Genomic DNA, 23,845 nt, shown 5'->3' on the forward strand with positions numbered 1-23,845 from the left:
AGCAGATGAACCGGCCAGTGTGGACCACCACTACGAGGAGATGAACCCGCCAGTGTGGACCACCACTAAGAGGCAGATGAACCCGCCAGTGTGGACCACCACTAAGAGGAGATGAACCCGCCAGTGTGGACCACCACTAAGAGGAGATGAACCCGCCAGTGTGGACCACCACTAAGAGCAGATGAACCGGCCAGTGTGGACCACCACTAAGAGGAGATGAACCCGCCAGTGTGGACCACCACTAAGAGGAGATGAACCCGCCAGTGTGGACCACCACTAAGAGGAGATGAACCCGCCAGTGTGGACCACCACTAAGAGCAGATGAACCCGCCAGTGTGGACCACCACTAAGAGGCAGATGAACCCGCCAGTGTGGACCACCACTAAGAGGCAGATGAACCCGCCAGTGTGGACCACCACTAAGAGGAGATGAACCCACCAGTGTGGACCACCACTAAGAGGAGATGAACCCGCCAGTGTGGACCACCACTAAGAGGAGATGAACCCGCCAGTGTGGACCACCACTAAGAGGAGATGAACCCGCCAGTGTGGACCACCACTAAGAGGAGATGAACCCGCCAGTGTGGACCACCACTAAGAGGAGATGAACCCGCCAGTGTGGACCACCACTAAGAGCAGATGAACCGGCCAGTGTGGACCACCACTACGAGGAGATGAACCGGCCAGTGTGGACCACACAGGGCAGCTCCACTGTTCCTTCTGTGTGGCTGATGCTGAGAGCAGAGGATGCACCAGCTCCTCCTGGCTGACTGTGTCCCAGTGTCACCTCCAGCAGCCATTCCCTCAGACCTGCAGGAATTTTTTGGTGTGGGTTTAACTGGAGTTTTCTCTGATGCTTTATTTCCACAAAGTCCTCCAAGCCACAGTGTGTAGGCTAGGGGACCTGGGATCATGTCCACTGGGAAGACAGGTGGACTGAGCCCGGTGAGAGGCCCAGCATATCACTGGCACCTTGGGGACATTAGGTGTGGCTGTTCAGATGCCAAAACTTAATGATTGTTATACGAGACTTATTTCCAAAAGTTACAGTTAATTACTGATGATGTTTGGAAATCGATCTGTTGTAAAAATACTTAGGGATTAGTTACTTCAAACATCAAAAGTCTACATTTTACGTTTTCTTTTTTTTTTTTTTTTGGGGGGGGGGGTAACAGGTTTGAACTCAGGGGCACTGGACCACTGAGCCACATTCCCCAGCCCTATTTTTCATTTTATTTTGAGACAGGGTCTTGCTGAGTTGCTTAGGTCCTCACTGTTGCTGAGGCTGGCTTTGAACTTGCCATCCTCCATCCTCAACCTCTCATGTTGCTAGGAATACAGGCGTGTGCCACCATGCCCAGTGACATTGTCTTTCTTATAATTGAAATAATTTAGATAACAAGGATCACCCCAGACCAAACTTGCCCACTCTGGTACAGTCTGAAAGGTATGAATGTATTTCATGTTCTTAAAGGTTTTAAAAATACAGTAGGGATATGTGACTGAGGCCATGATGCACCCCGGTAATCCCAGTGACTCGGGAGGCTGAGACAGGAGGATGGAGAGTTCAAAGCCAGCTTCGGCAACAGCAAGGAGCTAAGCAACTCAATAAGACCCTGTCTCTAAATAAAATGCAAAATATGGCTGAAGATGTGGTTCAGTGGGTGAGTGCCCCTGTTCAATCCCTGGTACCAAAAAACAAACAAACAACAACAACAACAAAAACAGAACATGTGACTGAGTCCTAAAAGATCCACAAAGAGCAAAGAACTACTACCTTTCCTTCTCAGAAAGACCCGTCAACTGCCAAATCAGAGCATCGGGGGAGGCCAGGGACCAACTCTGCTCCCCCAAGGCTGGCAAACCCACGCTCCACGAGGACCACGGGAGCAGCTCCACGCTTAGACTAGCGGAAGTGCTGTCTCAGACTCAAGGGGAAGCAACGATTCTACCAGGGGAGGAAGGGGAGACAGCAGAAAGAGTGCTTCAGGCCAAGCCCGGAGGAGGTGTGCACTCCCCCCCCCCCCCCCCGCACAGACAGGAGGCCGGCCAGCCAGCCGTATTCTGCCAAGAGAAGGCAGCGACAGCGAGGCCAAGTCTTGCGTGAGTGGGGCAGAGCACACCCTGTATCCCATGGGTCTCGTTTTCCATCTTTTAGTTTGGGGCGAATTTCACATCCAGCAAATGCAAACGCCCTAAAAGTACAATTCAGGAAGTCTGGGGCAAAGGTCCGCCTAGAGCCAGGTCTCCCCTGCAGCCGGCAGGACAGCAGCCTCGAGCCTCCACTCCAACAACACAGGTGACCGCCCCCTCCCAGCCCAGCTCCACAATGCATCGACCACACCGCAGTCTGCACGTGCGTGGCCTCTCCTACTCCGGAATGGGTGCCTGCTGCTCCCTTGGTCATTTCTGTGGAAGCGACCACGCGGCACTGAGGCCTTAACGGGCACTTCCCTGATGGCTAAGGACGTTCCTTACCTCTTACTTCAAGATCACACCCTGACTCTCCTGGACAGAACTGTGTTGTGTCTAGGTCAACTGCACAGCTACCTGTGTCCCCAACACTCTCCCGGCCTGCTGGCCTAACCACTCTCTGTCGGCCTGCAGACAGCCTTACCACACACTCCCTGTGGTCACACCCACCCACCACCTTCCTGACCGCCACTCGGGCCTTCCTGAAACCCTCTGGGCTCTGGAGCAAGCTGCCCTGTCTGCACCCCATGCTCCCTCTTCCGCTGCACCCACCTTGGTGGCATGGAAGCATCCCTGTGCTCAAGAACTTCTGCAGACAGTCTGAATGACAAAATTTTACCAGCCTCTGGGCAAATCTGAAAATGGTTACTGTGCCTTCAAGCATGACTGATACTTTAGTTACAGAATTTTGGAATCAAAGTCATGTTCACTGTGAACTGGGAAAGTCCCCACGGTCCTGCGGTGTCCCACCCACTGTAGGTCTGGTGCTGGCTCCGTGCACCCAGCAGGGACCTCTGAGCTCCCCTCTGCCACATCCCACCTCCTCTTTCCTATGGATTGGCCAGACAGGGGGGTCCTTTCCTTGGGATTCCTGCTGAACAGGGGTCTCCCTTGCTGGACCTGCTGCTGCAGTGTCTCCTGTCCTGTACTCTAACACCCTGGGCAAGCGTGGCCTCCTGACACCGCCAGGATTTGGCTATCCTGCAATCACATGCAGGTCCTGGGAGCTCCTCCTCATTCCCCAGGGGTTCCTTGATTCCTGGGGTACGGCACTGGGAGGGCCCCAGGGGATCCCAAGTATGGTGTCCATCCAAAGGCCAGCTGTACTTCTGCGCCCAGGGCTGCTCCCTCTGTGGGGCTGCAGCTTTGCCTCCCTCTGCAGCTGCCCATGCCGCAGCCCAGCTGCCCGTGTTTGCACTTGGCCTAGGACTCGCTGCAGCCACAGAAGGGGCATGAGGGCAGTGTGTGGTCCGCAGCCAAGCTTAGGAGGCGTCCCGGCTCCCACTCTCCCTCCTCCCGCCGTGAGGAAAGCCTGCTCTGGCTAGGCCCTGGTTTAAGGAGGACAAACCACCCTGGCTGCCACAGTCCAAGACCAACACCTACGAGGAAGATGTCATCGTGTTTGCCATGACACCGCTAGGTATTCCCTCTCAGCAGAAGCTGACCAGTGCAGCCCACTCGCGTTTTACCCAGGTGTGGTCTGAGCGTCTTCCCGGGCTACCTGAAATCCTTTCTCTGGAACTGGACACACTTTCATTTCCTGTGAAGGTCAGACGATGACCGGGTGGAGGAAGGGAGCACACAGGTGGGGGCGATGAGGGGAATCAGAGCAGGCAGCCCCACTGCAGGGAGAGGCAGGCAGCAGGCAAAGCCAGAGTCCTTGGGGGCCGCCTGCGGGACAGGAACCCCACCCAGAAAAGGCGCAAGGCCTCTCTCCCCAGCATGCTGGGGAGTTGAGCACACCCAACAGCCCCAGGAGGGGTCCAAACCAAGCAGCCTGGGTCCTTCCTGCATTCAATGTCCAGGAGGACCTGGTTCCAAGCCCATGGTACCCTCTGTGCTATGAGAGAAGCACACTGCTGCCCCCTTGGCTGTGCGTGTGAGATACGGAAGACTGACCCCAGTGCATGGTGCCTGCTGGACAAGTGCTCTGCTACTGAGCTGCACCCCAGCCCTTTTTATTTTAGACAGAGTCTCACTGAGTTGTTGAGGCTGGCCTGAGGAACTTGTGATCCTCCTGCACCAGCCTCCCAGGTAGCTGGGATTATAGTTGTGCACTACCATTCCCAAAGGCCTGGTATCAAGATAGACCCTAGACCTAGACGTGGTCTTGAAAGAGAATGTTGCAGAAAGCCAACGTGTACCAACTTGAAGGGTGAGCGAGGCAGGCCATCCCAGAAATACTGCTCTCACACTCACCAGGCCTGAGCACATGGAAACGACAGTCGTCGGAAGCCAGCCTGCCTACAAAGGCTCCAGCGGACAGAAGGGATCATCACAATATCGACATCCCTCTTCGGGACTGTCAGGGAGGACTGAGCGAGGCACACAGGATATGCTGAGGGGAGGGGCGGGGAGGAAGGCCAAGGGCACCCTAACCCAGCCGCACAGGCACTCCTGAAGGTCTAGCCAGGGCACACTGGCCGCAAGTCAGACACAGGGACCAGGGCCAGCTCTCGATTTCAGCCCAGGGGTCTTTCAGCAGATAATGCTGTCGCCTAAGGGTCTGCTCTTGTAAATGTCTTCACTGGGATTTTCAAGACTAGGCGTCACACTGGGGCTCGGGGCGGATGGCACCTGTAGACAAGGAGTCTCTCTGAACACTTCCCCCGACACTGAGAGGTGGCAGCCTTCTCCAGGTGTGTCCTTCAGGGGCTTCCAGTGTGCTAGGGTTTAGGTGTGAGGTGTCAGAAGCCCACATGAGAGACAACAAGAACGTTCAGAGAGGAAACAGCTGGCTTAGGAGAGCCTTCACTTAAGCAGTCATAACCTTGGACCCTGAACGACGGAGTCAACTGACTGGGAACTGAACCTCTGAGACCATGAACCCCAGATAAACTTTCCTTCCTTTACGTTGTACTCGTCAGGTCTTATTGGTCATAGCAGTGAAAAAATCTGACTAAAACAGAAATTCGTACCAAGAAGTGGGATTGCTGCTGTGACTAACCTGACCATGTATGTGTTCAGAAGTTTCTGGAATTTCTGGGAGGAATTTTAAAAAGTTGAGAAATGCAAGCTAGAAAAGCTTCCAATTGTTGTAAGGTGAACTTAGTGGGCAATTCTGGTGGGAGCTCAGAAGATGTGAATGCCAACAGGACTGTGGACAATAAAGACTGGGTTCATGAGGTTTCAGTGAAGGAAGACTATTGGAAACTAGACTAAAGGGCATTCATGCTACGTTTTAGCTAAGAAGTTGTCTGGATTTGCCCATATCCCAAGACTTTCTCTGAGGCTGAATTTAAAGGTGAGTATTAGTTGATCTGGTACAGGAAGTTTCAAGGCAGCAGAGCATTCAGGTGATGGTATGGGTATTGCTGGCACCTCTTAGCCAAGTTTGCTGTGATAGTCAAAAGTAATAAACAGCCAGGCACAGTGGCACACACCTGTAATTCCAGCACCTTGGGAGGCTGAGGCAGGAGGATTCTGAGTTCAAAACCAGCCGCAGCAATTTAGCAAAGCCCTAAGCAACCTAGCAAGACCCTGTCTCAAAATAAAAATTGAAAAGGGCTGGGTTAAGCACCCCTGGGTTCAATCCCTGGTACAAAAAAAAAAAAAAAAAAAGTTGGGGGCAGGGGGCAAAAAAACAAAGTAGGAAGATTTGAAAATTTTGAAGTTTGGCCAGAAAAGTGAGGCTAAGAAAGTTGTGATTGTTGAAGGCTTCACAGCCACTAAAAGACGCTAAATACTTTACCCAGAGACAACAGGCAGATGGCTTGAGGTCATCTCAGGAACTGGTAACGCCACCCTCATCTCAGGCTTGAGAAGAGACCAGTGGGCACCCTGTTGTCTCCCTGTGCTCAGCTCCCAGGAACGTGGAGGCTGCCTCAGCCACGGCCCCAGGAAGCCTGGCTCCTGCCCAAGACGGCAGCAGACCTCGGCATCACCACCTGGGGTTGGCTTGGCAGGATCGGAGGATGCTGGGGTCGGGAGTCAGGGGCTTCTACTGGGGTTTCAAAGGAAGCCCGAGAGGCAGGCTGAGCGCAGGAGGCTGGCGTCTCTGCAGCAGCCCCTGGGGGGTGAGAGGAGGAGAAGGAACGTGAAGCTGCACGGAGACCTGAGACAGGAACAGGGAGGCCACGGAGGGAAGCTGCAGGGACAGGAGGTGCCAGCAACAGGGAGGCCACGGAGGGAAGCTGCAGGAAGGGAGCGGACCAGCCGAGACCCGGGTCACGGGGCAGAGCCGGCCAGCCCCGTGCAGAGGGACGGCAGGCCTGTGCCCAGATGCTGGAGGGGGACTCATTTGGACTCCAGTCCTGCTTTGCTCCTACCCCTTCTTTCTGTGCCCCTATTTCTCTGTGTGGAATAAGAATGTGTACTCTGTACCTTTATATGTTGGATACACGTAGTTTGTTTTTTATTTTTACAGGATCTTGCGCTGATGGCCTCGAGTCTCAGTGGAGACTCTGAACTTGGATGTCCGGGCAATGCTGAAACTGCTAAGACTATGGGGTCTTAAAAATGAACTAAAGGGGCTGGGCTGGGGCTCAACAGTAGCGCACTGGCCTGGCATGTGTGACGCACTAGGTTCGATTCTCAGCACCACATACAAATAAAGAAAATAAAGGTCTATCAACAACTAAAAATATTTAAAAGAAAATGAATCAAATGTATTTTGCATTGCGAGATGGGCATGAGCTTTTGGGGCAGGGGTGACATGATCGATATGGTTTAGATATGAGGTGTCATACAAAAGCTCGCGTATGAGACACAGCAAGAGTATTCAGGGGAAATGACCAGATCCTGAGCGTTACGACCCCATCAGTAGATTAATTCACTGCTAAGGACTAACTGGGTGGTGACTCTAGCCAGGTAGGGTGTGGCTGGACGAGGTGGACCAAGGGGTGGGGGTGGGGGCACCTGCCTTTGGGATTTATATTTTGTCCCTGGTAACTGTCCCTCTCTCTGCTTTCTGTGCCATGTCCTGAACTGCTTTTGTCCCTCACAGTGTCCCATCATGATGCTCCATCTCACCTCAGGCCAGAGCAATGGAGTCGGCTGACCATGGACTGAGACCCCTGAAACCAGGAGTCCAGATCCACTCTCCCTCCTCTGCACCGTCCTGGTCAGGTCTTTCTGGTCACAGTGGCAAAAAAGCTGACTGAACACAAAGCTTCCTGGTGAAGTATTTGAGCTGTACAGGCCCAACAACAAGAAACCACCTCCACCATCCCAGAACCAAGCCCCAGAGGCCACTCTGAAGGCGGTAGGACTGGAGACAGAGGAGGAAGAAGACACAGAGCCAGCACCAAATGCCCCTCCCCAGGCACCCCAACTCAGGGCTGTCACATGTGGGTGCGGGAACTGCTCCCAAAGCCCTTCCAGAAGCCTCCTGGGAGCCAGTTTCACTTAAAAGTCAAAGTATTCTGAGAAGTCTCAGCTGAAGACTGTTCCTGAAATCTCGTCCCTTTCCCACTTCCACGTGGTGGGGTGTGGGAGTCTCGGGCAGGCAGCTCTTCGGCCGCCCTCACTATGCACTGAGGAAACCGACCCATCCTCGTGCGTCTTGCCAGGACACACCAGGTCCCACCCAAGCCCCGCATGGCGCGCTCGGCGTCTTGCCATCCCGCAGCCCTGCACTGACTGGGCGCTCGGTTCTCCAGAGATGGCGGGAGAAGCCACGGAAGTCCACAGTGTGAAGAGAAAGTGAGAAGTCACCCTGAGGGGCATCGGGCGACTGCCTTCTCCCCGCACGCGGCCAGAGACACGGTCTGGACTCCGGGCCTCAGCAACGTCACTTAGCTGTTAGCAGGACAAACGTGCTACTCAGTACTCGTAAGTACTAGGCACAGTGTCAGCCAGAAGGGACACAAAGTCGAAAGGTCCCCCAAAGCAAGGCCTACCCTGACTTCAAAGAGAAGGGCCTGCTGGGGGCCAGGGGCACAGGGCCAGGCCAGGGCAGGACACTGTGCTGCCCCATGAACACGAGAGGCAAGTGTCACACAGGATGCGACTGGGACGGGAAGTCGAGAGGGAGACAGGCAGCCGTGTGGTGGCATGCAGGCTGCAGCTAGCCCGGGACCTGCCAGCAGGGCCTCCCTGCACACGGCCTTGGGCACCGCCGTGAGCGCTCCGCGCCCCACTACCTCACCTAAACAGAAGGCACACTGGCTCCCTCCTCCCAGGACTGAGGCCCAGACGTGCACACAGGGTTCCAGCTGCAGGCACGGGCTGCCATGGCTCAGGGGTGGCCTGGTCCCTTGGGAGAGGAGCTGGGTGGGACAGGAAAACCCGCAGGCGGCAGACGTGAAGGAGGCAGGGAAAGGAGCAAGCAGCCTGTGGGGCCAGACCTGCCAGGTCTCCTGAGGACGAGACCCTCAGGCAGGGGAGCCAAGCTGCCTGAGGGCCCAGCGCGGCAGCAGTCATGAGCACTGCCCACTCCTCCAGTGCAGTGCTGGAGGGTCTCAGCTGGACTCCAGACCCCAGCGTCCTTAGACAAGACCACTCAGAGGGACTAGGAGGGACAGAAGGGAGCTCAGGGCCACTCCATCGGGGGTAAGACAGGAGTGCCGGAGAGAAAGCCGAGGGCTGAGAGGAAGGGCAGGCACAGGCTTTCAGGAGACCAGGGGCACAGGCCAAGGGACACTCGCATGTGGGGGGCAGAGTTAGGGGAGGTAGCAACGTCAGGTGAAGACCCACCAGGTGTGCCACCAGGAGCCGCTCCAGCTCTCCCTGACAGCAGCGCCAGAGGCCCACGTGCCGGCGTGGGGTAGGCACGTTGGGCCCCAGCCCTCTGGGGTTGGTGAAACCACATGGTGGAGAAGACCCCACGGAGCCAAGCTGCAGCTCAAAGAACAGGAGAGACTTTGCTTGCTATCTACCACATGAAAGAGGGAGTTTTGACCTTGTGCAGCCAATATCCCCTGCCCTAAGAAAAACACCCTGCAGGAGAACCAAGCAGGGCCCACAGCGTCGGCCCCTTGTCACGTGTAAGGAGTCCACCTGCAATCACTGAGCAAAACAGGAAAGCTCAAGAGAAAAGCAGGCTCCGTCCAGGGACACTGAGCCAGACCACCCAGCTGCTGAAGGTAGCAGGCCAGGGCTGGAAAGCGGTGATCACCACCACGCTCAAGAACCTAGAAAATTTAAAAAGTGTAACAATAAAGAAATGGATAGGAAACGGCTCAGCCTGGCACGTGTGAAGCACTGGGTGTGATCCTCAGCACCACATAGAAACAAACAAACACAAAATAAAGGGAAAAAGAGTTTAAGAAAGAAAAAGACAGGAATCTCAGCAGAGGAAACAAAGCTCCATGAAAAGCACCCAACAGAAGCTCTAGACTGAACGGCACAGCAGCCGGCGTGACCCCACCAGCAGGCCGCACGAGAAAACAGCACCGCGCCTCCAGGGTGGACGGGCTGGGAAGGCGGCAGGCCGCAGGGTCTAAGAGACGCCGCCAGCTCCTCAGGCCTGGAACCGGAGCCTCGGTGAAGAGGGGAGCCAAGCGAGCGAGCAGGATTTCAGGATGGCTGAAAGCTGCCCCAAAGTCAGTGGGAGACAAGAAGGAATGACGACAAGAACACCCTCTGGCGATGCTGGAGGCAAGCCAGACCGGGACGCGGCAGCGGCCAGGGAAAGAGCACGTGGCCGTCACCACCGAGGCGGAGGAGAGGGGGACACCCACGGGAGGTCTTTGACTCTCCACCCATCATCTCGCCCTGGGCCCAAACGAAGTCACAGAACAGAGACCATCTTAAGTAGGTGAGCACTGGAGGGCCAGGCCAGCCAGCTGCAGGGACAACAGAGCCCCAGCGCCAGGAGGCGGAGGGCGGCCCAGCAGTGGGCAGACCTGCACCTTCTCCTGGTGCACGGAGCTCTAGCGCTGCACCACACAGCTGCGGCCCCGAGGGCAGGCCACGCCTGGCGCCCTGGGCCCATCTGTACAGCCTGGGCAGCTGGAGATGTGCACCGTGCCCGGCCAGCACAGCTGGGCCTCGCGAGGACCCGTCTGCTCCATGGAAGAGCCCAAGTGTGAGGTGAGGTGGCCTCATCCCTGTGCCTCTATTCACATTTTCCTTAGGGAAGCTGAGGAAGCAGTCACTCAAAACAGCTGTGTCCTATGGCTCCACGAGGACCCGGGCTGAGGGAGGCTGGCAGGTGGGGAGCACTGGCTTCGATCCTCAGCACCACATAAAAATAAATAAATAAACAAAAAATAAAGGTAAAAGAGTTTAAAAAAGAAAAAGACAGGATCTCAGGCACTGGAACCTGGGACCCGGTGCCCCTAGCAGCAAGGCAGGCCACCAGCCTTCAAAGGTCAGCGACCACTGCCCAGCACACACACGGCCCTGGGCTCATCCCCAGAAATGCAAAAAATTTAAAAACGGGGGAAAAAAATTAAATGAAGGGGCTAGGGCTGTGGCTCAGCAGTAGAGCATTTGCCTAGCACCTGCGAGGTGCTTGGTTCGATCCTCAGCACCACATAAAAATAAAGGTACTGTGTCCAACTATAGCTAAAAAAAAAAAAAGAAAAAAGAAAAAAAAATTATATGAAAATAATAAGAAAAGTAAAACGAAGTTTAGTAGAACTCACTGCAAAATGCTCTGAATTTCCTTTGTGTGTGGAAGTCCCCAGCACAAACCTGAACAGAGAAAAGAGCAAATGGCACTGCAAGGTCCTCAGCCCCCACCTCACACTGAAACCTCATGCTGCTGGCCAGGTGGCCCCAGATTCCACTCTAAGTCCTGCCCTTTAGGACTGCGCTGACCTGGTGGAGTTGGTCCTACACAAGCACAAGACAGCTACGGTTCAGGCTCCAGGCTATCTCCTGTTACGATTGCGCTGTAACAAACGCAAAAGTCTCAGTGGCACAAAACAAACCCAAACGCCTCCGTGTGAAGGTAGTACCCCCAGACCGATGCCCCGAACTGCAGAGCCTTCGGAATTCCAGCTTTCAAGAAGGCAGAGGGGCCCGAGAGCACAGAGCCCCAGGTACGTTGCCCAGGGCCTGGCTGACTGCTGGATGGCAGGAAGGGAGGTCACAGGTACCCTGGGTCCAAAGAGCAAAGCCCCAGGATGTCCTCCCTGGGTCATTCTCCAAAGAGTCTCCTCCTCAGGCAGAGCTCTGGGGTTCCCTGACAGCAGACGGCTGAGCTGGGAAACTGACCCCAGGCTGCAAGGTCCTCCCAGGCACCCGCTCAGCGCGAGCACAGAGTGAGCTGTGGCTCTCTGCAGCGGCAGCTGGTTGCCAGTGGGTACCATCTCCATGGCGAGAAGCAAAGGGGAAAGGTCACAGTTCACCCCAAATGGGAGCGTGGAGCATAAGCTCTGGGCTTGCCTCCCAGCTTTCCTGTGGCCCGGCTCCCGTCTGTGACGTGGGATGACAGCCTCCTCAGGGACTGCGGCTAGAAACAATGTGTGGTCAGGGTGCCAGGCGATGAGAAAGGTCCCGGAGTGGCACCTGGAACCTGGGACCCCGCCTGGCTCGAGCAGCAAGCCAGCCCCCGACCAAAGCTCCCTGCTCTGCCACAGGAAAGGCGTCCCAAGGTCTGACCTAAGTGAAGCCTGTCACTTTAGACTTCCAAAGAGGCAGAGAAAAACCCAAACACAAGTGGACACAGAGAAGACGGGGCGGAGGCCGTCAGCAGTGAGCTGCAGCCGAGAGCAGCGAGGTAGACCGCGAGGGTGACTCAGGATGCCAGGTTCTGCCGGCCAGGACCTGGGGCTGCAGGGGGGGATGCTGTGGAGTCCAGCGGCTCCGAGCACTTCTGTGGAGGGACACGAGGGCCTCATCAAGATCAGCCTCCAGCTCCTGCCCTGCCACAGCTGCTGTCGGGACTGGCTTGTTCCCATGGTCCCTGCCTTTCGGCACCAAAGTATCAACACAGCAGCCATATTTTGAAACCATATATGTTGTTTTTTTTTTTTCAGTTGTAGATGGACACAAGGCTTTTATTTTACTTATTTCTTTATTTGTTTATAGTGGTGCTGAAGACGGAACCCAGTGCCTAACACCTCTGCCACTGAGCCACACCCCAGCACGAAAACTATGTATCTTTTAAAAACCCAACTGCAGTGCAGAAGCAGCCACCCTCCGACCCCAGGCCGCGGCGTGGGCTCCCAGGCTGCACTGCCGGCGGGCAGAGGCGGCGCTCCAGGTGGCCCGTGTCCTGGGAGATGCGCAGGAGAAGGCAGAGCCAGTGCAGCTGCTCCCGTGCTGGCTGCCCAGGTGACTCTCCATGCCCGCTCTGGAGTGCCACTCCATCACCAGGATGAGGAGCCACAGGAGACTCTCGGCCAAGGGTCACAGTCTCTCAGGAGGACAGCAACTCAGACGACTGTGAGCAAAGGGCTAGGACGTGGCCCAGGGGCACAGCAGCTGCCTAGCACGCGCACGATGCTGCGTTTCCCCAGCACCACAGGAAAGTGAGCGAAAGGCAAAACTACACCACGCAGCTGCACAGGACTCCAAGGACAGGGTCCCCCCGCCTCACAGTGCTGCCACAGGCCACTGCCCACGCCCCATGATGCACTCACACTACAGAACACGGGCAGCTGCCAAGGAGCTGCTTCTCCCCTGAGCTGACCAGGCCGAGTCCAAGGCAGAACAGCTCCATGACCAGGTGGGCACAGGGCTCTGTGGAAACGCACACTTACCACGCTGCTGTGAGATGAGACCCAGGGACCAAGAAAGCAGAGAAGGAAGTGCGCAGCCTGCCCCCCACAGCTTGCCATGCACAGGAGACAAACATGTTTACAAACGGCAAGGGGGACCCTGCCGGTCACAGCAGGGCCACAGGACACAGGACCCAATCAGGACACGCCTCCTCATCTCCCCTGGCAGTTCTGCTCAGACCCCGGGGACCATCTATGGACCTGCCTGGTCCCAGGAAGCGCCTTCTCTCTCTCGGGCATCTGTGCTACCCACGGCCAGTCCGATCTACAACAGCGTGGCTCTGTGGCTCTCTGAGGGCTGCAGAAGTCACACACTCAGCCACAAGGACCAAGAGCCTCCTGTGAAACGCCCCCACAACAGCCCCACCAGCTACCGAGCTTCATGCCCTGGGCTACGCTGCCACACCAGGGGCCATGGGGCACAGGTGCCCAGAAGCACCAAGTCCAGGCAGGGGGAGGACTTGGCATGGCAGGAGGTGGCAGGGCACCACACTCTAGGCCACTCAGGGACAGCACTGCTCCAGAACCCAAGGCTTCCTCTGGGCTGGAGGGAGCTGGGTCCCCTCGTTTCCTCTTAATAAGCACAGCAGTGTGCGAAAGCATGCTCAGTGTCACCTGCAGAATCAGAGACTGCTCCCTGACTGGGCCCGCAGAGGGCACCAGCCAAAGGCCGGAGAGACGCATCACCACCCAGCGCCCGCGCCTGTGCCCGCAGGAGCCCAGGTGACCCACCTTTGCCGTGCTTCCCCACAGGCCTCTTGGGCAGCGCCTCCTCCGTGGAATGTGCTGAGGTGTGCAGCGCCTTCTCCAGGCTGTTGCCGACGCCATGCAGCGGGGCCTCCGGTCGCGGAGCCATCTGGGGAAAGAGACACGGCCATCTTACTTTCTCCATTTAGCTAACCTGGAGTGACCTTCATGCCTCCGGCCTTGGTTTCAATTTTTTAATAAAACAGGAACCACTACTGTAAGGATAAATACTTCCCAAGAAAGACAGAACTTCCACCTCTCCATTCCTCTCCACCAGAACTGAACAGCCCAACCACAGGGGCTTGTCCTGGGCCGCGGTTCGCCTGACAAGACAGAATCCCACAGCCCAGGGGCATGAGTGGTAAACCTCCAGCCGAAGCAAAACCTTATTTTCATATTTCTTCAAACAAAACCCTTCCCTAGAACACAAATGACAACAGGACCGGACACTATCCGCTACAAACCTTGAATGACATAAGATGTCTAAAGGCAGGGAGAGAGCAGCACCCCGCGGAGCTGGCTGGGCAGCGCGAGCAGCCATCTCCAGTCTCAAGGGCTGGTGAACCAAGAGCCCTGGGGAGACCCGTCGAGACCCAGTGTCTACACTGAGCATCTGCAAATAGCCTCGGCCCCTACAGACAGACCCAAAGACACAGCTGCAGGGGCCCGACTGGAAAAGCCGCACATCCCAGGCCAGGCGAGTTTTAACTTCGTGGAACTCCGTAAAACAAATCCCAGGCACACAGCCTCCTCCAGAGAGCCGTGGATAACACCGCAAGGCATTATCAAGAAAGTCAAATTTTTTAACACTTTGATAATTCTTTTTATACTTTCATAAGCTTACTTTTGCAGATATAAAATGAGAGACTTCCATTTGATCTTTGGAGTCTTTTATTCCATTGAACATCACTACAGATTTTTCACTTCATAGCACAAATTTGAGAAAACATCAAGAACCTAGCAGTCTGAGATGTCTAAGAACCAAGTGTCAGTAGGTTAAATGACACTGAAGTAGGTGTCAAGTTCCAACATCTAATGTGACGTGAAGGGTTTTTTACATATAAAGCATATTTTTCTGATTCAAATACACAAATGTAAAAATCAAGTGTTTAGGTTTACTTGATAGAAGTAAATTCTTTGGGTTCACTAGATAGAAATTTCTGTAAGTTCTTTTGTGCTGCGGAATGTGACCTCACTGTACACTGAAACACAGGACTTCACAAGTTTAGATGCTTTAAGTAGAATAATCAACTGTGGAGGAAAACAAAAGTAAGTTACATTTTACTGACCTCTAGTGACTTGACAGGGCGGGCTCCTCCAGTTCAGAAGACACCCCTCAGCCAACGCCTGAGCATTCCAGAGGTGAACCCTTCCCAGCAACCAAGACAACCCAGCAAGCAGAGGCGGGGCACGAGTCCACCCCAGGAGAAGCCAGCTCATTCCCAACAGGAAACACGGGCCTGGGGCAGCACGGAAGAGACCTGAACTCTACTGCAGCCAACTGGGTCCCCTGGCTGCTGGCTCTCCACCTGCAGGCTCTGCTACCCACTTGGTGTGGAGCCCCAACACCTGGTCCCAAGAACGGAGACAATGGGGCCAGTGTGGCTGGCCAGCAGAGAAGCACCTGCCCAGACAGGAGTGCAACTGATCCCGACCCCAGGCCTGAGCAGTGGCCTTCAACCCTACTGTGCACTGAGCCCTGAGGTATGGGGACGCAACCAGGCAGGAGCTCTGGGAGGGCCTTCTGTGCTCTGTGCGCAGTGCCAACCGATCGTCAGGGTGACCCAGGCACAGGCTTCACATGGGGACAGCACTGCTTGCCCACAGGGACGGCAGGAAGTGCTCCCCGAGGATCAACAGGAAGGCCCAAGGCTGGTCCCCGCCACAGCCCGGAGCCTGGGGAAGCTGCAAGCTGCCCAGTCAGACCATACGCTTCCCTCTGGTGCGAGGAAAAAAAGGAAACACTGCAAAACCACAGCCACAGGACGCCACGCGTGTCCTCCTCAGCATTTCCCAAAAGCACTCCTTCTCAGCTTTGCAGACGTCCATTCTTTCCAACGGCCTTCGTCTTTCTCTGCTCCTTTGTTTACATTAAAAGCTGCCTTCACTTGCGATTCCCAGAAATGCTGTTTTGGGTTATTTTTGGTCAGGCTCATTTGCCCACGTGACCCACGCAGCTCAACTCAGATGCTCTCTGACTCACGCTCGCCCACACGCCCGTCGGCAGCTGGAGGTGCAGGAGACGGGCCTGACGGGTCCCAGCACTGCCTTCCGTTCCTGCCCAGAGGCCAACAGACCCAACTCCCCCTGGCCAGACGTCCCCCAGCTCCAGATTCTCTGGATAAGTCTCCTGCTTTGTTTCCAAGGGAATGACGACACGTGGCCCTGTACCGCTGCCAACCCTCCTTCTCCAGGGCTCGCCCCGCCACGGCCCACTGAGGTCCTGCTGCCTGCCCCTGCAGCCTGGCCCACGGATCACCTTCTTCCCAAAGAGGACGCTGTGTCCCACCTGCCGGGGCCTCTGCACTAGCTGTTCCCTGCCCTCCCGTCCAAACGCACTGGTCACTGTGGCACAGAACTTCCTGGGGTCCAGCAGGGGCAGGGGTCTGTGGCGTCTCGTTTTGCTCACCGCAGGATCCCCTGAACTGAGAACAGGCCTGCCAGGAAGCAGGTGCCAATCTTTCTGTAAAATACATACCATCCAATTTGATCAGGGTAAATAAAGAAGCACCTCCACTTCAAAGTCAAGTTTTCATAATCTCCATCCTGGTCCCCCAACACAGGCGGGTCTGCCGCGGAGCAGCCACCAGGTACGCAGGGCACATTCCACCTGTGGTTCCAGGGCTGCCACACACCTGTGGTGCCCTGTGGGATGCGGTCTAGACACCTGGGCTCCGCAGCTCCCCTGTCGTCACAGCTGTGGAGATGAGCGGCTGCCCCCAACCTCTAGGTGCAGAGTGCCCTTGGGGGGTGGTGAGGCACGGGCTCCAAGCTGGGTCTGGGGGGTTGCAGTTCTGCATCTCCAATTATTCCAGGTGATGCGAACCTTGCAAGAGCATCTCAAGGTAAACTAGAGCGTGGTGGCCACACAGACACTCAGAGCTGGACCATACTGCCTGTGCCCAGTGCCCTGGGCAGGATCCTGGGGTCATGCGTCACCCTTAGACTTAACACCTTCTGGAATGCTGGCGACACACCATGGGAAGAGAACACTACGTGAATTTCATCAAAGCTTTGTGTTTAAAATTCACTTTAATATTTGTGAACCAAAAGCACAATTTGTAGAAATTTAATTTTTAGCAGTCCATTTCATTTATAAATAGAACATGCTAACAGACACTGGCCACGAAAGACAGGATGACCAGGGCTGGGGCCTCCAAAGCTGGCTGTCCTCCACCAGCAGGCATCCAGAGGCCCCTGGAAGACGGCCACCGGCTGCCAGAGCAAGGGTCTCAGCCTCCTACTGTGCTGGCCACCCAGCGGCCATCCAAGGACATCTACTGACCCTTCCCCACAAATACATTCAGATGCATGATATGCGGATTGCAAGCCCAGGCAGTGAGGCTGGGGACAGTTGCCTGAGCTCCTCCACCACTGAGAGCAAGTCCACGGTCACCTCCAAGGAGCACTGGGCGATGCCTCACTCCACAGTGACCCCAGATGCCTGTGATCCCACTGTGACAGGCCACGGCACTGCTGGGACTGCTGTGGGTCTCTGTCTGCTTTCATAATTGCAGGAAATGCTGGATTCCAGTTACAGGCTAGAGAAAACACAACTGTGGCCAGTCCCCACCCCCACAGCCAGGGCCCTGCTCAGGGGCAGGGAAGCTGGCTGGGTCATGTCCTTCCAAGCTCCAGGGGTCACAGCAGGTTGGCCTAGTTTGGAAACAGTCTCCGAGTGCTGCGGGCACATCTCCCGTCAGGGCAGGCTGCTGTAGGACACCCTCAGCAGGTGTCCTACCTACCATGGGAGCCTTCCTGGCCCAAGCCCTGGCCATTCCCCTCCCCAGGAGCACTGGACACTGAGCCAGACACAAGCATGTCACAGGGGAGTCCTGATAGGAACATCCCTGCCGTCCCTAGGGTCCAGGATCTTTTCAGCTAAAGACATGCATGTGGATTCTTCCGGTTCTTCTGATGCCTGTGAACAGCTCTCTACCACCAACTGCAGCGGTTCAAAACTCGATGTGATGTGATTCTCATAACTCCTCCTGTTTCCTTTGTGGTTGTTTGGGCTTTGTTTTGTTTTGTTTTGCAGTTCTTGGAACTGAACGAGGGGTGCTCCCAGAGCTACATCCCAGCCCCTGTTGTATTCCGAGACAAGGTCTCAGTTGCCCAGACGGGCCTTAAACTTGGAATCATGTTTTTATCCTTTCAAGCAAGAAGTCTGATGTTCCATTATTCTCTAGGCCAGAGTTTTCAACTGGCAGCAGCTTTGTCCCTGAGGGGACATCTGTAGACACCTGGGTGGTCTTAACTGGAGATGGGTATTCTACCGACATCCGCAGAGGCCAGGGACACTGCCAGCCTCCCAGGAAGCCCTGTGCATGAAGAGGGCAGAAGCCCTCCCCTGGGGCCAAAGCAGCCTCCGCTGTCCCAACCGCAGCCAAGTCCAGCCCAAGCGTCCACAGGCAAGTCTGTCCCCACTGTGTCATGCCCAGGCAGCCCTCACACCGAGCACAGTGCCATCCATCTGAAACGCAGCAGCGTGCCTGCCCACTGAGTTCTTGAAGACGGACCTCAACACGGACCCTTTGTGGTCTGCCAACTGTGCCTGAAAGGGGATGGGCGGGCAGGGAGGCAGAGGGTGGGCGGGCAGGCAGCAGGGCAAAAAATGCATGAAAGTGGCACAGAGAAGTTCACGCAAACCCTGGCAAAGCAGCAGCCACTCTTGGCCGGCAAACCTGGCTGTGCTGCGCGGTGGGACAAAGCGCTGAAGGGATGGGCGCAGCACACAGGCCACCCTGTCCGCAGGACACAGGCTCTCCATGGGAACTGCCACCACACCACCCGGAACATCAACACAGGGACCAGCTGCAAAGAGCCAGATGCCATCCTCACACTCCCAGGGACATCTGCGCAAGGTCACTGAGACAGCACCGTCCTACTGTGGGACAGGAGGACAGGTGCCATCGTGCGACTGGTCCCACACAATGACACCCGCACGCTGGACACAACCAGTTGTGAAGGGGGGAGACAGGCGGGCCCAGCTGAAGGGACGGGGAAGACCCAGATTCCAAGCAGCTGCACACCGCGGGCCCGAGTGTAGGACACTGCCGGGCCACAGAGGAGCGTCACTGAGAAGCCCCATGGGGCAAGGACGCTGCACAAGCTCCTGCCTGCTGTGCGGGAGTCCACGCAGCCCGAGCAGCAGCTGCTCTGCACACAGGTCACGTCATCCCCACGTGAGAAGGAGGAACACCAAACCCAGCTCCTCGCCTCACCAAGGCTGCGTGGCCAACGCTGGGGACTGCCCCCTTGGTGGCACAGCAGAATACACCCCAGGGCCTGCATGGCAGGGGGCAGGGCCGCTGGCATGCTGAGGTGCTGATGGGAGCCTTCCTCACACACACCTCACGTTCCCCTCTGAGCCCAGGTGTGGCAGTGCCTACCTCACAGGCTTCTGGGAGGATGAACCGTACGCGCTGCGGGGCCTGCTGACTGGAGAGCAGCCGCACGCCTGCCTGCTGCGCTCAGCTCAGGAGCACCCTGCGGGCAGCACACACAGGGTCTCCCGGTGAGGCCCACCACAGCCCGCAGGCTCTCCTGGGTGCTGGACCTCTGCCTCTGGCCAGGCAGCAGATTCCTAGCTCTCCAGCCTCCCACCTGTTCTTGCGTGGCCCAGGGGCTTCAGCAGGGCATCAAACAGCCACCCAGGGTCCCATGTTCCCATAACGGGATGCAGAGGTCTCTCTTCCTCCAGGCAAACCTACTTAAATACAGCCTGGCTCTACCAACAGGGTGCAGTGGCACAGCCTGCCATCCCAGCAACTTGGGAGGCAAGGCGGAGGATCTCGAGGTCAAAGTGAGCCTCAGCAACTTAGTGAGGTGTAAGTAACTCAGCAAGACTCTGTTCTCTAAGTAAAATATAAAAGGGGCTGAGGATGCAGCTCAGAGATTAAGCAACCCTGGGTTCAATCTCTGATACATAAAAAACTTAAATCATTTTTAAAAAAAATAAAAAAGAGCCTATACCACGACAGATGCATGTCTGCGCCAAGACCAGCGACAGGTGGAAACCCGCTGCCCAGCCTGCAGTCCAAGTTGGGCTCGGCACACGGGCAGCGGTCTCACCCTCTCAGCAGGCAGGCGTGATGCCACCCACAGCAGACGCAGCTGGCAGCACAGACGTCACTGCCATGTGCCCACCTGACCCCACTGAGGAACCTGTGGCACAGGCTGTGTGCAAGGAGACCCAGAGAGCCTGGCTGAGGGCGGCACCTGCGCAGGCGTGTTAACCTCCCTGCCCTCAGAACGCCTCTCCAGTGTCCCAGGAGAGACTCCAGAACAGCCCGGCCGTTCCCAGGTGAGGCAGAGGAGGGGAGCACCGGGAAGAGGAAGAGACAAGAAGGAGCCAAAATGTCAACAGCACCACCCTCCCAGTGATTCTCGCTTTGTATTTTTCTGTTTTCCAACCTTTCTACAAACAACAGTCACTCCTTTTTATAACTGGGGAAAAGCCTGCGATTAAGTCACACGGGCATTTCTGAAATGGGAGCCCATCCGCCACTCGGCCCTCGCTGCTCTTACCAGGCTGCAAGCTGTGTCTGTGTTGGGGGGTGCTGAGGGGAGCCGGGGCTGGGGCCACCTGCCAGCCGGTCACATACTACAACCCGCATGCCAGGTCTCCCAGCCCGTGCAACCGGAGTAGCACCTGCTACACACACCTAAGTCGATGCGAAAAAAGAAATAAACAAGCAGAAAAGTGACATGTAAGCACTTTACTAAAATAGTCATTATGTGTCTCTAAGAACCTGAACAAGGAAACAACTTAAAAGTGAAAGCTGCTTGCGGTCACAGGCCAACCCAGAGCCGAGGCTGCCCAAATCAGACTGTCCACCTAAAGACCTGCCTTTTACGACGTCTGCAGCTCTCAGCTCTCCTCGTTTCAGACAGCAGGACGAGGGGGGCGGGTGCCAGGCACACCGCAGCCCTGCTGGTGCAGGGGGATCCGACCCCCGCTGCCCCCATCAAGCCCTGTGGCCACAGCTCCAGGACACCCCTCCAGAGCCTCTGCAGGAGCCGAGGCAGCAGCACCCCGCGTCTGGGCCCTGCCACACTTGGGAACTCTGCCTGGGGCCAACCCGTGTCCCAAATTCTCCACCTCAGTAGGACAATGGGACACATCTTCCAGACCAGCCACCCCAGGACTGAAGAATGGGCCTGCAGAGCACCCTCAGCAGAGGCCTGGGCACAGCACTTGCATGCAACCACAGCAAGTAACCGCCCTCTCCATACCCGTGTGTCCACATCTGCAGCACAGCGGGCTATAGCAGCTGGCACAGGGCGTGGCCCCAAGGTACAGGACCTGTCACATGGAACCTGCTCCATCCACTGCTACACAACTCCAGGCAGGGACACCACAAGGACAGAGGCAGGCAGGAAAGGCCTCTGCCCAGAGCACCAGGGTCATCCACTCGCCACTCCAGGGCCTGTGTTTTCTACTCCCAGTCAGGAGCAGGGTCAGAGGAAAGCGGCACCACAGCTGGAGAAAGCCCAGGCGCTGCCGTGAGGCGCCACAGGACACGCAGGGGACACACAGGACACGCTACAGGCCAGCGTATGGGAATAAGCTGAGGGACACTGTGACACTGAAGTGGCCCAGGAGAAGCTGGGGGGAACCACGCGCCTCCCAGAACAGCTGTGGCTGGGTGGCTGCCATTCCCGGGCACTGCACCTGCAGTGGGCACTCCCTGCCGGCACATCCAAGACCATGACACTGGGACAGACAAAGCACGGACTGTCACTGCACTCATGTGGCCAGCGCGTCCCCCCTTCTCCTTCCTTTCCCTGGCTGTCTGCCCCCTCTCTGAGATGGGGTCCCGCTGTGCTGCCCAGGTTGGTCCCAAACTCCCAGGCTCACACAATCCTCCTCCTCAGTGTCCTAAGTAGCTGGACTTTGGGCACATGCCACCGCACCCAGCGCAGAAGTACGTTCAAATACTGGGGTTTTCCTGGAGAAACTGGCTGAACCACAGTAAATAAACCACGCATAATGACCCTTTTTGGTTTCCAGTACCAGACTGGACTACCTGAGAAGGACCATTCAAGCAGCCAGCTCACTAAAGCGTGAGCTTATGGCCTCTGGGGACAGTCCCTCTGGGCAAAACGACACCCTGCAGGTTCCTAGGACCAGCAAAGATGGTCCATGCCCAGAGTGACCAGCAATCCTGCCCAGGGTCAGACCAGCCCCCTGGCGCTCTGCCACACAGGCAGAGATCAGGAAAGGGGGGGGGGGGCTCCAACGATGCCTCAGAAAAGACAGGCAGGTCACCTGTGATGAGAGCGTTACCCCCACAGGCAAATGGCACCTGTCCTCCCTCCTCCCACAGGTTCACCCACATGGCTACCTCTCCTCACCACCGAGCACCACGAGGGGTCAGAGATCTACAGAACAAGCTCATCCACATTCTCCAAATGGACCCTCTGACTCGGAGGCAGGAACCTCGCCGCCTCTCTGCAGCTCCCTCCCCTTACGAAAGCCCCTCCAGGAGGGGAGCAGCCCCTTCCTCAGGGAGAGCTGGGCCCTCCGAGAGCACAGGGGCGTGTTCAGCACCGCCTGCGGGCCACAGAGCAGCTGGCCCCACCACGGTGCTGACCCATCCCAGACGTCCACAGCAAACCCAGCGGGCCGAGAGCAAGCGCAGCTTAAAGTGGACAGGCACGAGCACCCGGCAGGCTTCCTGGTCTGCAGGCTGCGCCCAGTGTCCATCAGAGGAACAGCTGGAGGGCCAGGAAGCCCAGGGGCTCAGGCAGCACAGTGAGGCCTCCCTCCCTGCTGGGAGGGACACCCAGGTCTGCCTGTGAGCCGACAAGGACAGCATGGACATTGCCAGCTGTCCAGCAACACCACCGGGAAGGACTGCAGACCAGCCCGCCAGTCCCACCCCCGAGGCCAGCAGGAGGAGAGCAAGGCCCCAGTGCCCACCACACGTGGCTCCCAGATCCACGACACAAATCACACTTCCCAGACACACCAACAAACAAAGGCGCGACCCACAAGGAGGAGGGCTGCTGAGCTGCAGCAGAACGCAACAGGCTTTCCGGGCTTTACGATGGAGACTTCACAACTAGGAAATGCTCTGTTCAACCGAGAACCACTGATGCGCTGAACGCAGTCTGGTGGAAACACAAACCCAGCAAACCCGGAGATGGATCAAAGGAGCCAATCTGAAGGACAGCGAGAGGCCTGGAGAGGACGATCAGGGCCTGGGACCCACAGGCCGTGTCTGCAGCGCACACCTTCACCACAGCCCGGGGACACCCAGCACAAGCCAGCCAGGGCTCGGGCCCCAGGTTCAGAGACACCCAGACACCTCCAGGGACACCTGGACACAGCACAGTCAAGCTCTCACATGCCCAAGGCAGACAGACAACCTAAGTCTGACCCAAGACAGCGACAATGACACAGGGACAATAAGATGCCCTGGGTCCAAGGCCGGCTACGGCCACACAGCTGTTTGAAAGAGCTACAAGAACACATCACCAACCCCAATCCTGCACCCGTGACAACACTCCCCAACAGCAGGGCACAAGCAGACCATGTCCTGACCCAGGAATCCCCCCAGCCCACGGGAACGGCAGGGAAGGCTCAGGACGAAGGGTGTGGTGGCAGGCCCTCCAGGGAGAAGACAGGGCGGGGTGACAGTGGGGGCCGCACTCTCCTCACGACTCGGGAAGCAGGCGGTGGGCCAGCACAGGTGAAATCCAGCCCACCCTCAGAAGGGCCTGGAGGCAGGACCAGGTCAGCCTCAGGCCAGCAGTGAAGGCTGCAGAGAGGGAAGATGGGATTCTGTGGTCCACTAAAGGAAGCGTCTGGAGCGAGCCACGGAAGCAGCACAGGAGGAGGGGCCTGATGGGTGAAGGCGGGACTGAATGGGGAATGGGAGGACTTTCTGTCACAAAGGTCCACACACTTGTCAAAACACAAATGACCCATCTAAAACAAGCACATTTCCCTAAACCTAACTTTTACTTTAAATGAGACAACTGCAGAACACTGGAGCCCGGGGTAAGAAGCAGCCAGGGCCTGGTGGCCAGCGGCCACACCCTCCTCCACCTCCCAGGGAACTG

At 56.7% G+C, this 23,845-nt stretch overlaps 1 protein-coding gene across 3 annotated transcripts in view; it reads right to left on the reverse strand.

Moving 5' to 3' along the window:
* The window catches only part of Zcchc14 (zinc finger CCHC-type containing 14), a 60,104-nt gene that overhangs the window by 26,782 nt on the left and 9,477 nt on the right, over positions 1–23,845 (reverse strand). For 2 of the 3 annotated variants that reach the window (XM_058575934.1, XM_046434602.2), the window contains exon 2: positions 13,538–13,661. In XM_058575934.1, the coding sequence (XP_058431917.1) occupies positions 13,538–13,661 (124 nt within the window). Of the gene's footprint in view, positions 1–13,537; positions 13,662–14,841; positions 21,408–23,845 lie in introns of those variants that run through there. The other variant, XM_046434603.2, reaches the window with a different exon arrangement.

The sequence above is a fragment of the Marmota monax genome, unplaced genomic scaffold (genome assembly GCF_021218885.2).
Source record: "Marmota monax isolate L192 unplaced genomic scaffold, Marmota_monax_Labrador192_F-V1.1 WCK01_AAM20220418_F8-fsc00024, whole genome shotgun sequence".
Taxonomy (NCBI): Eukaryota; Metazoa; Chordata; class Mammalia; order Rodentia; family Sciuridae; genus Marmota; species Marmota monax.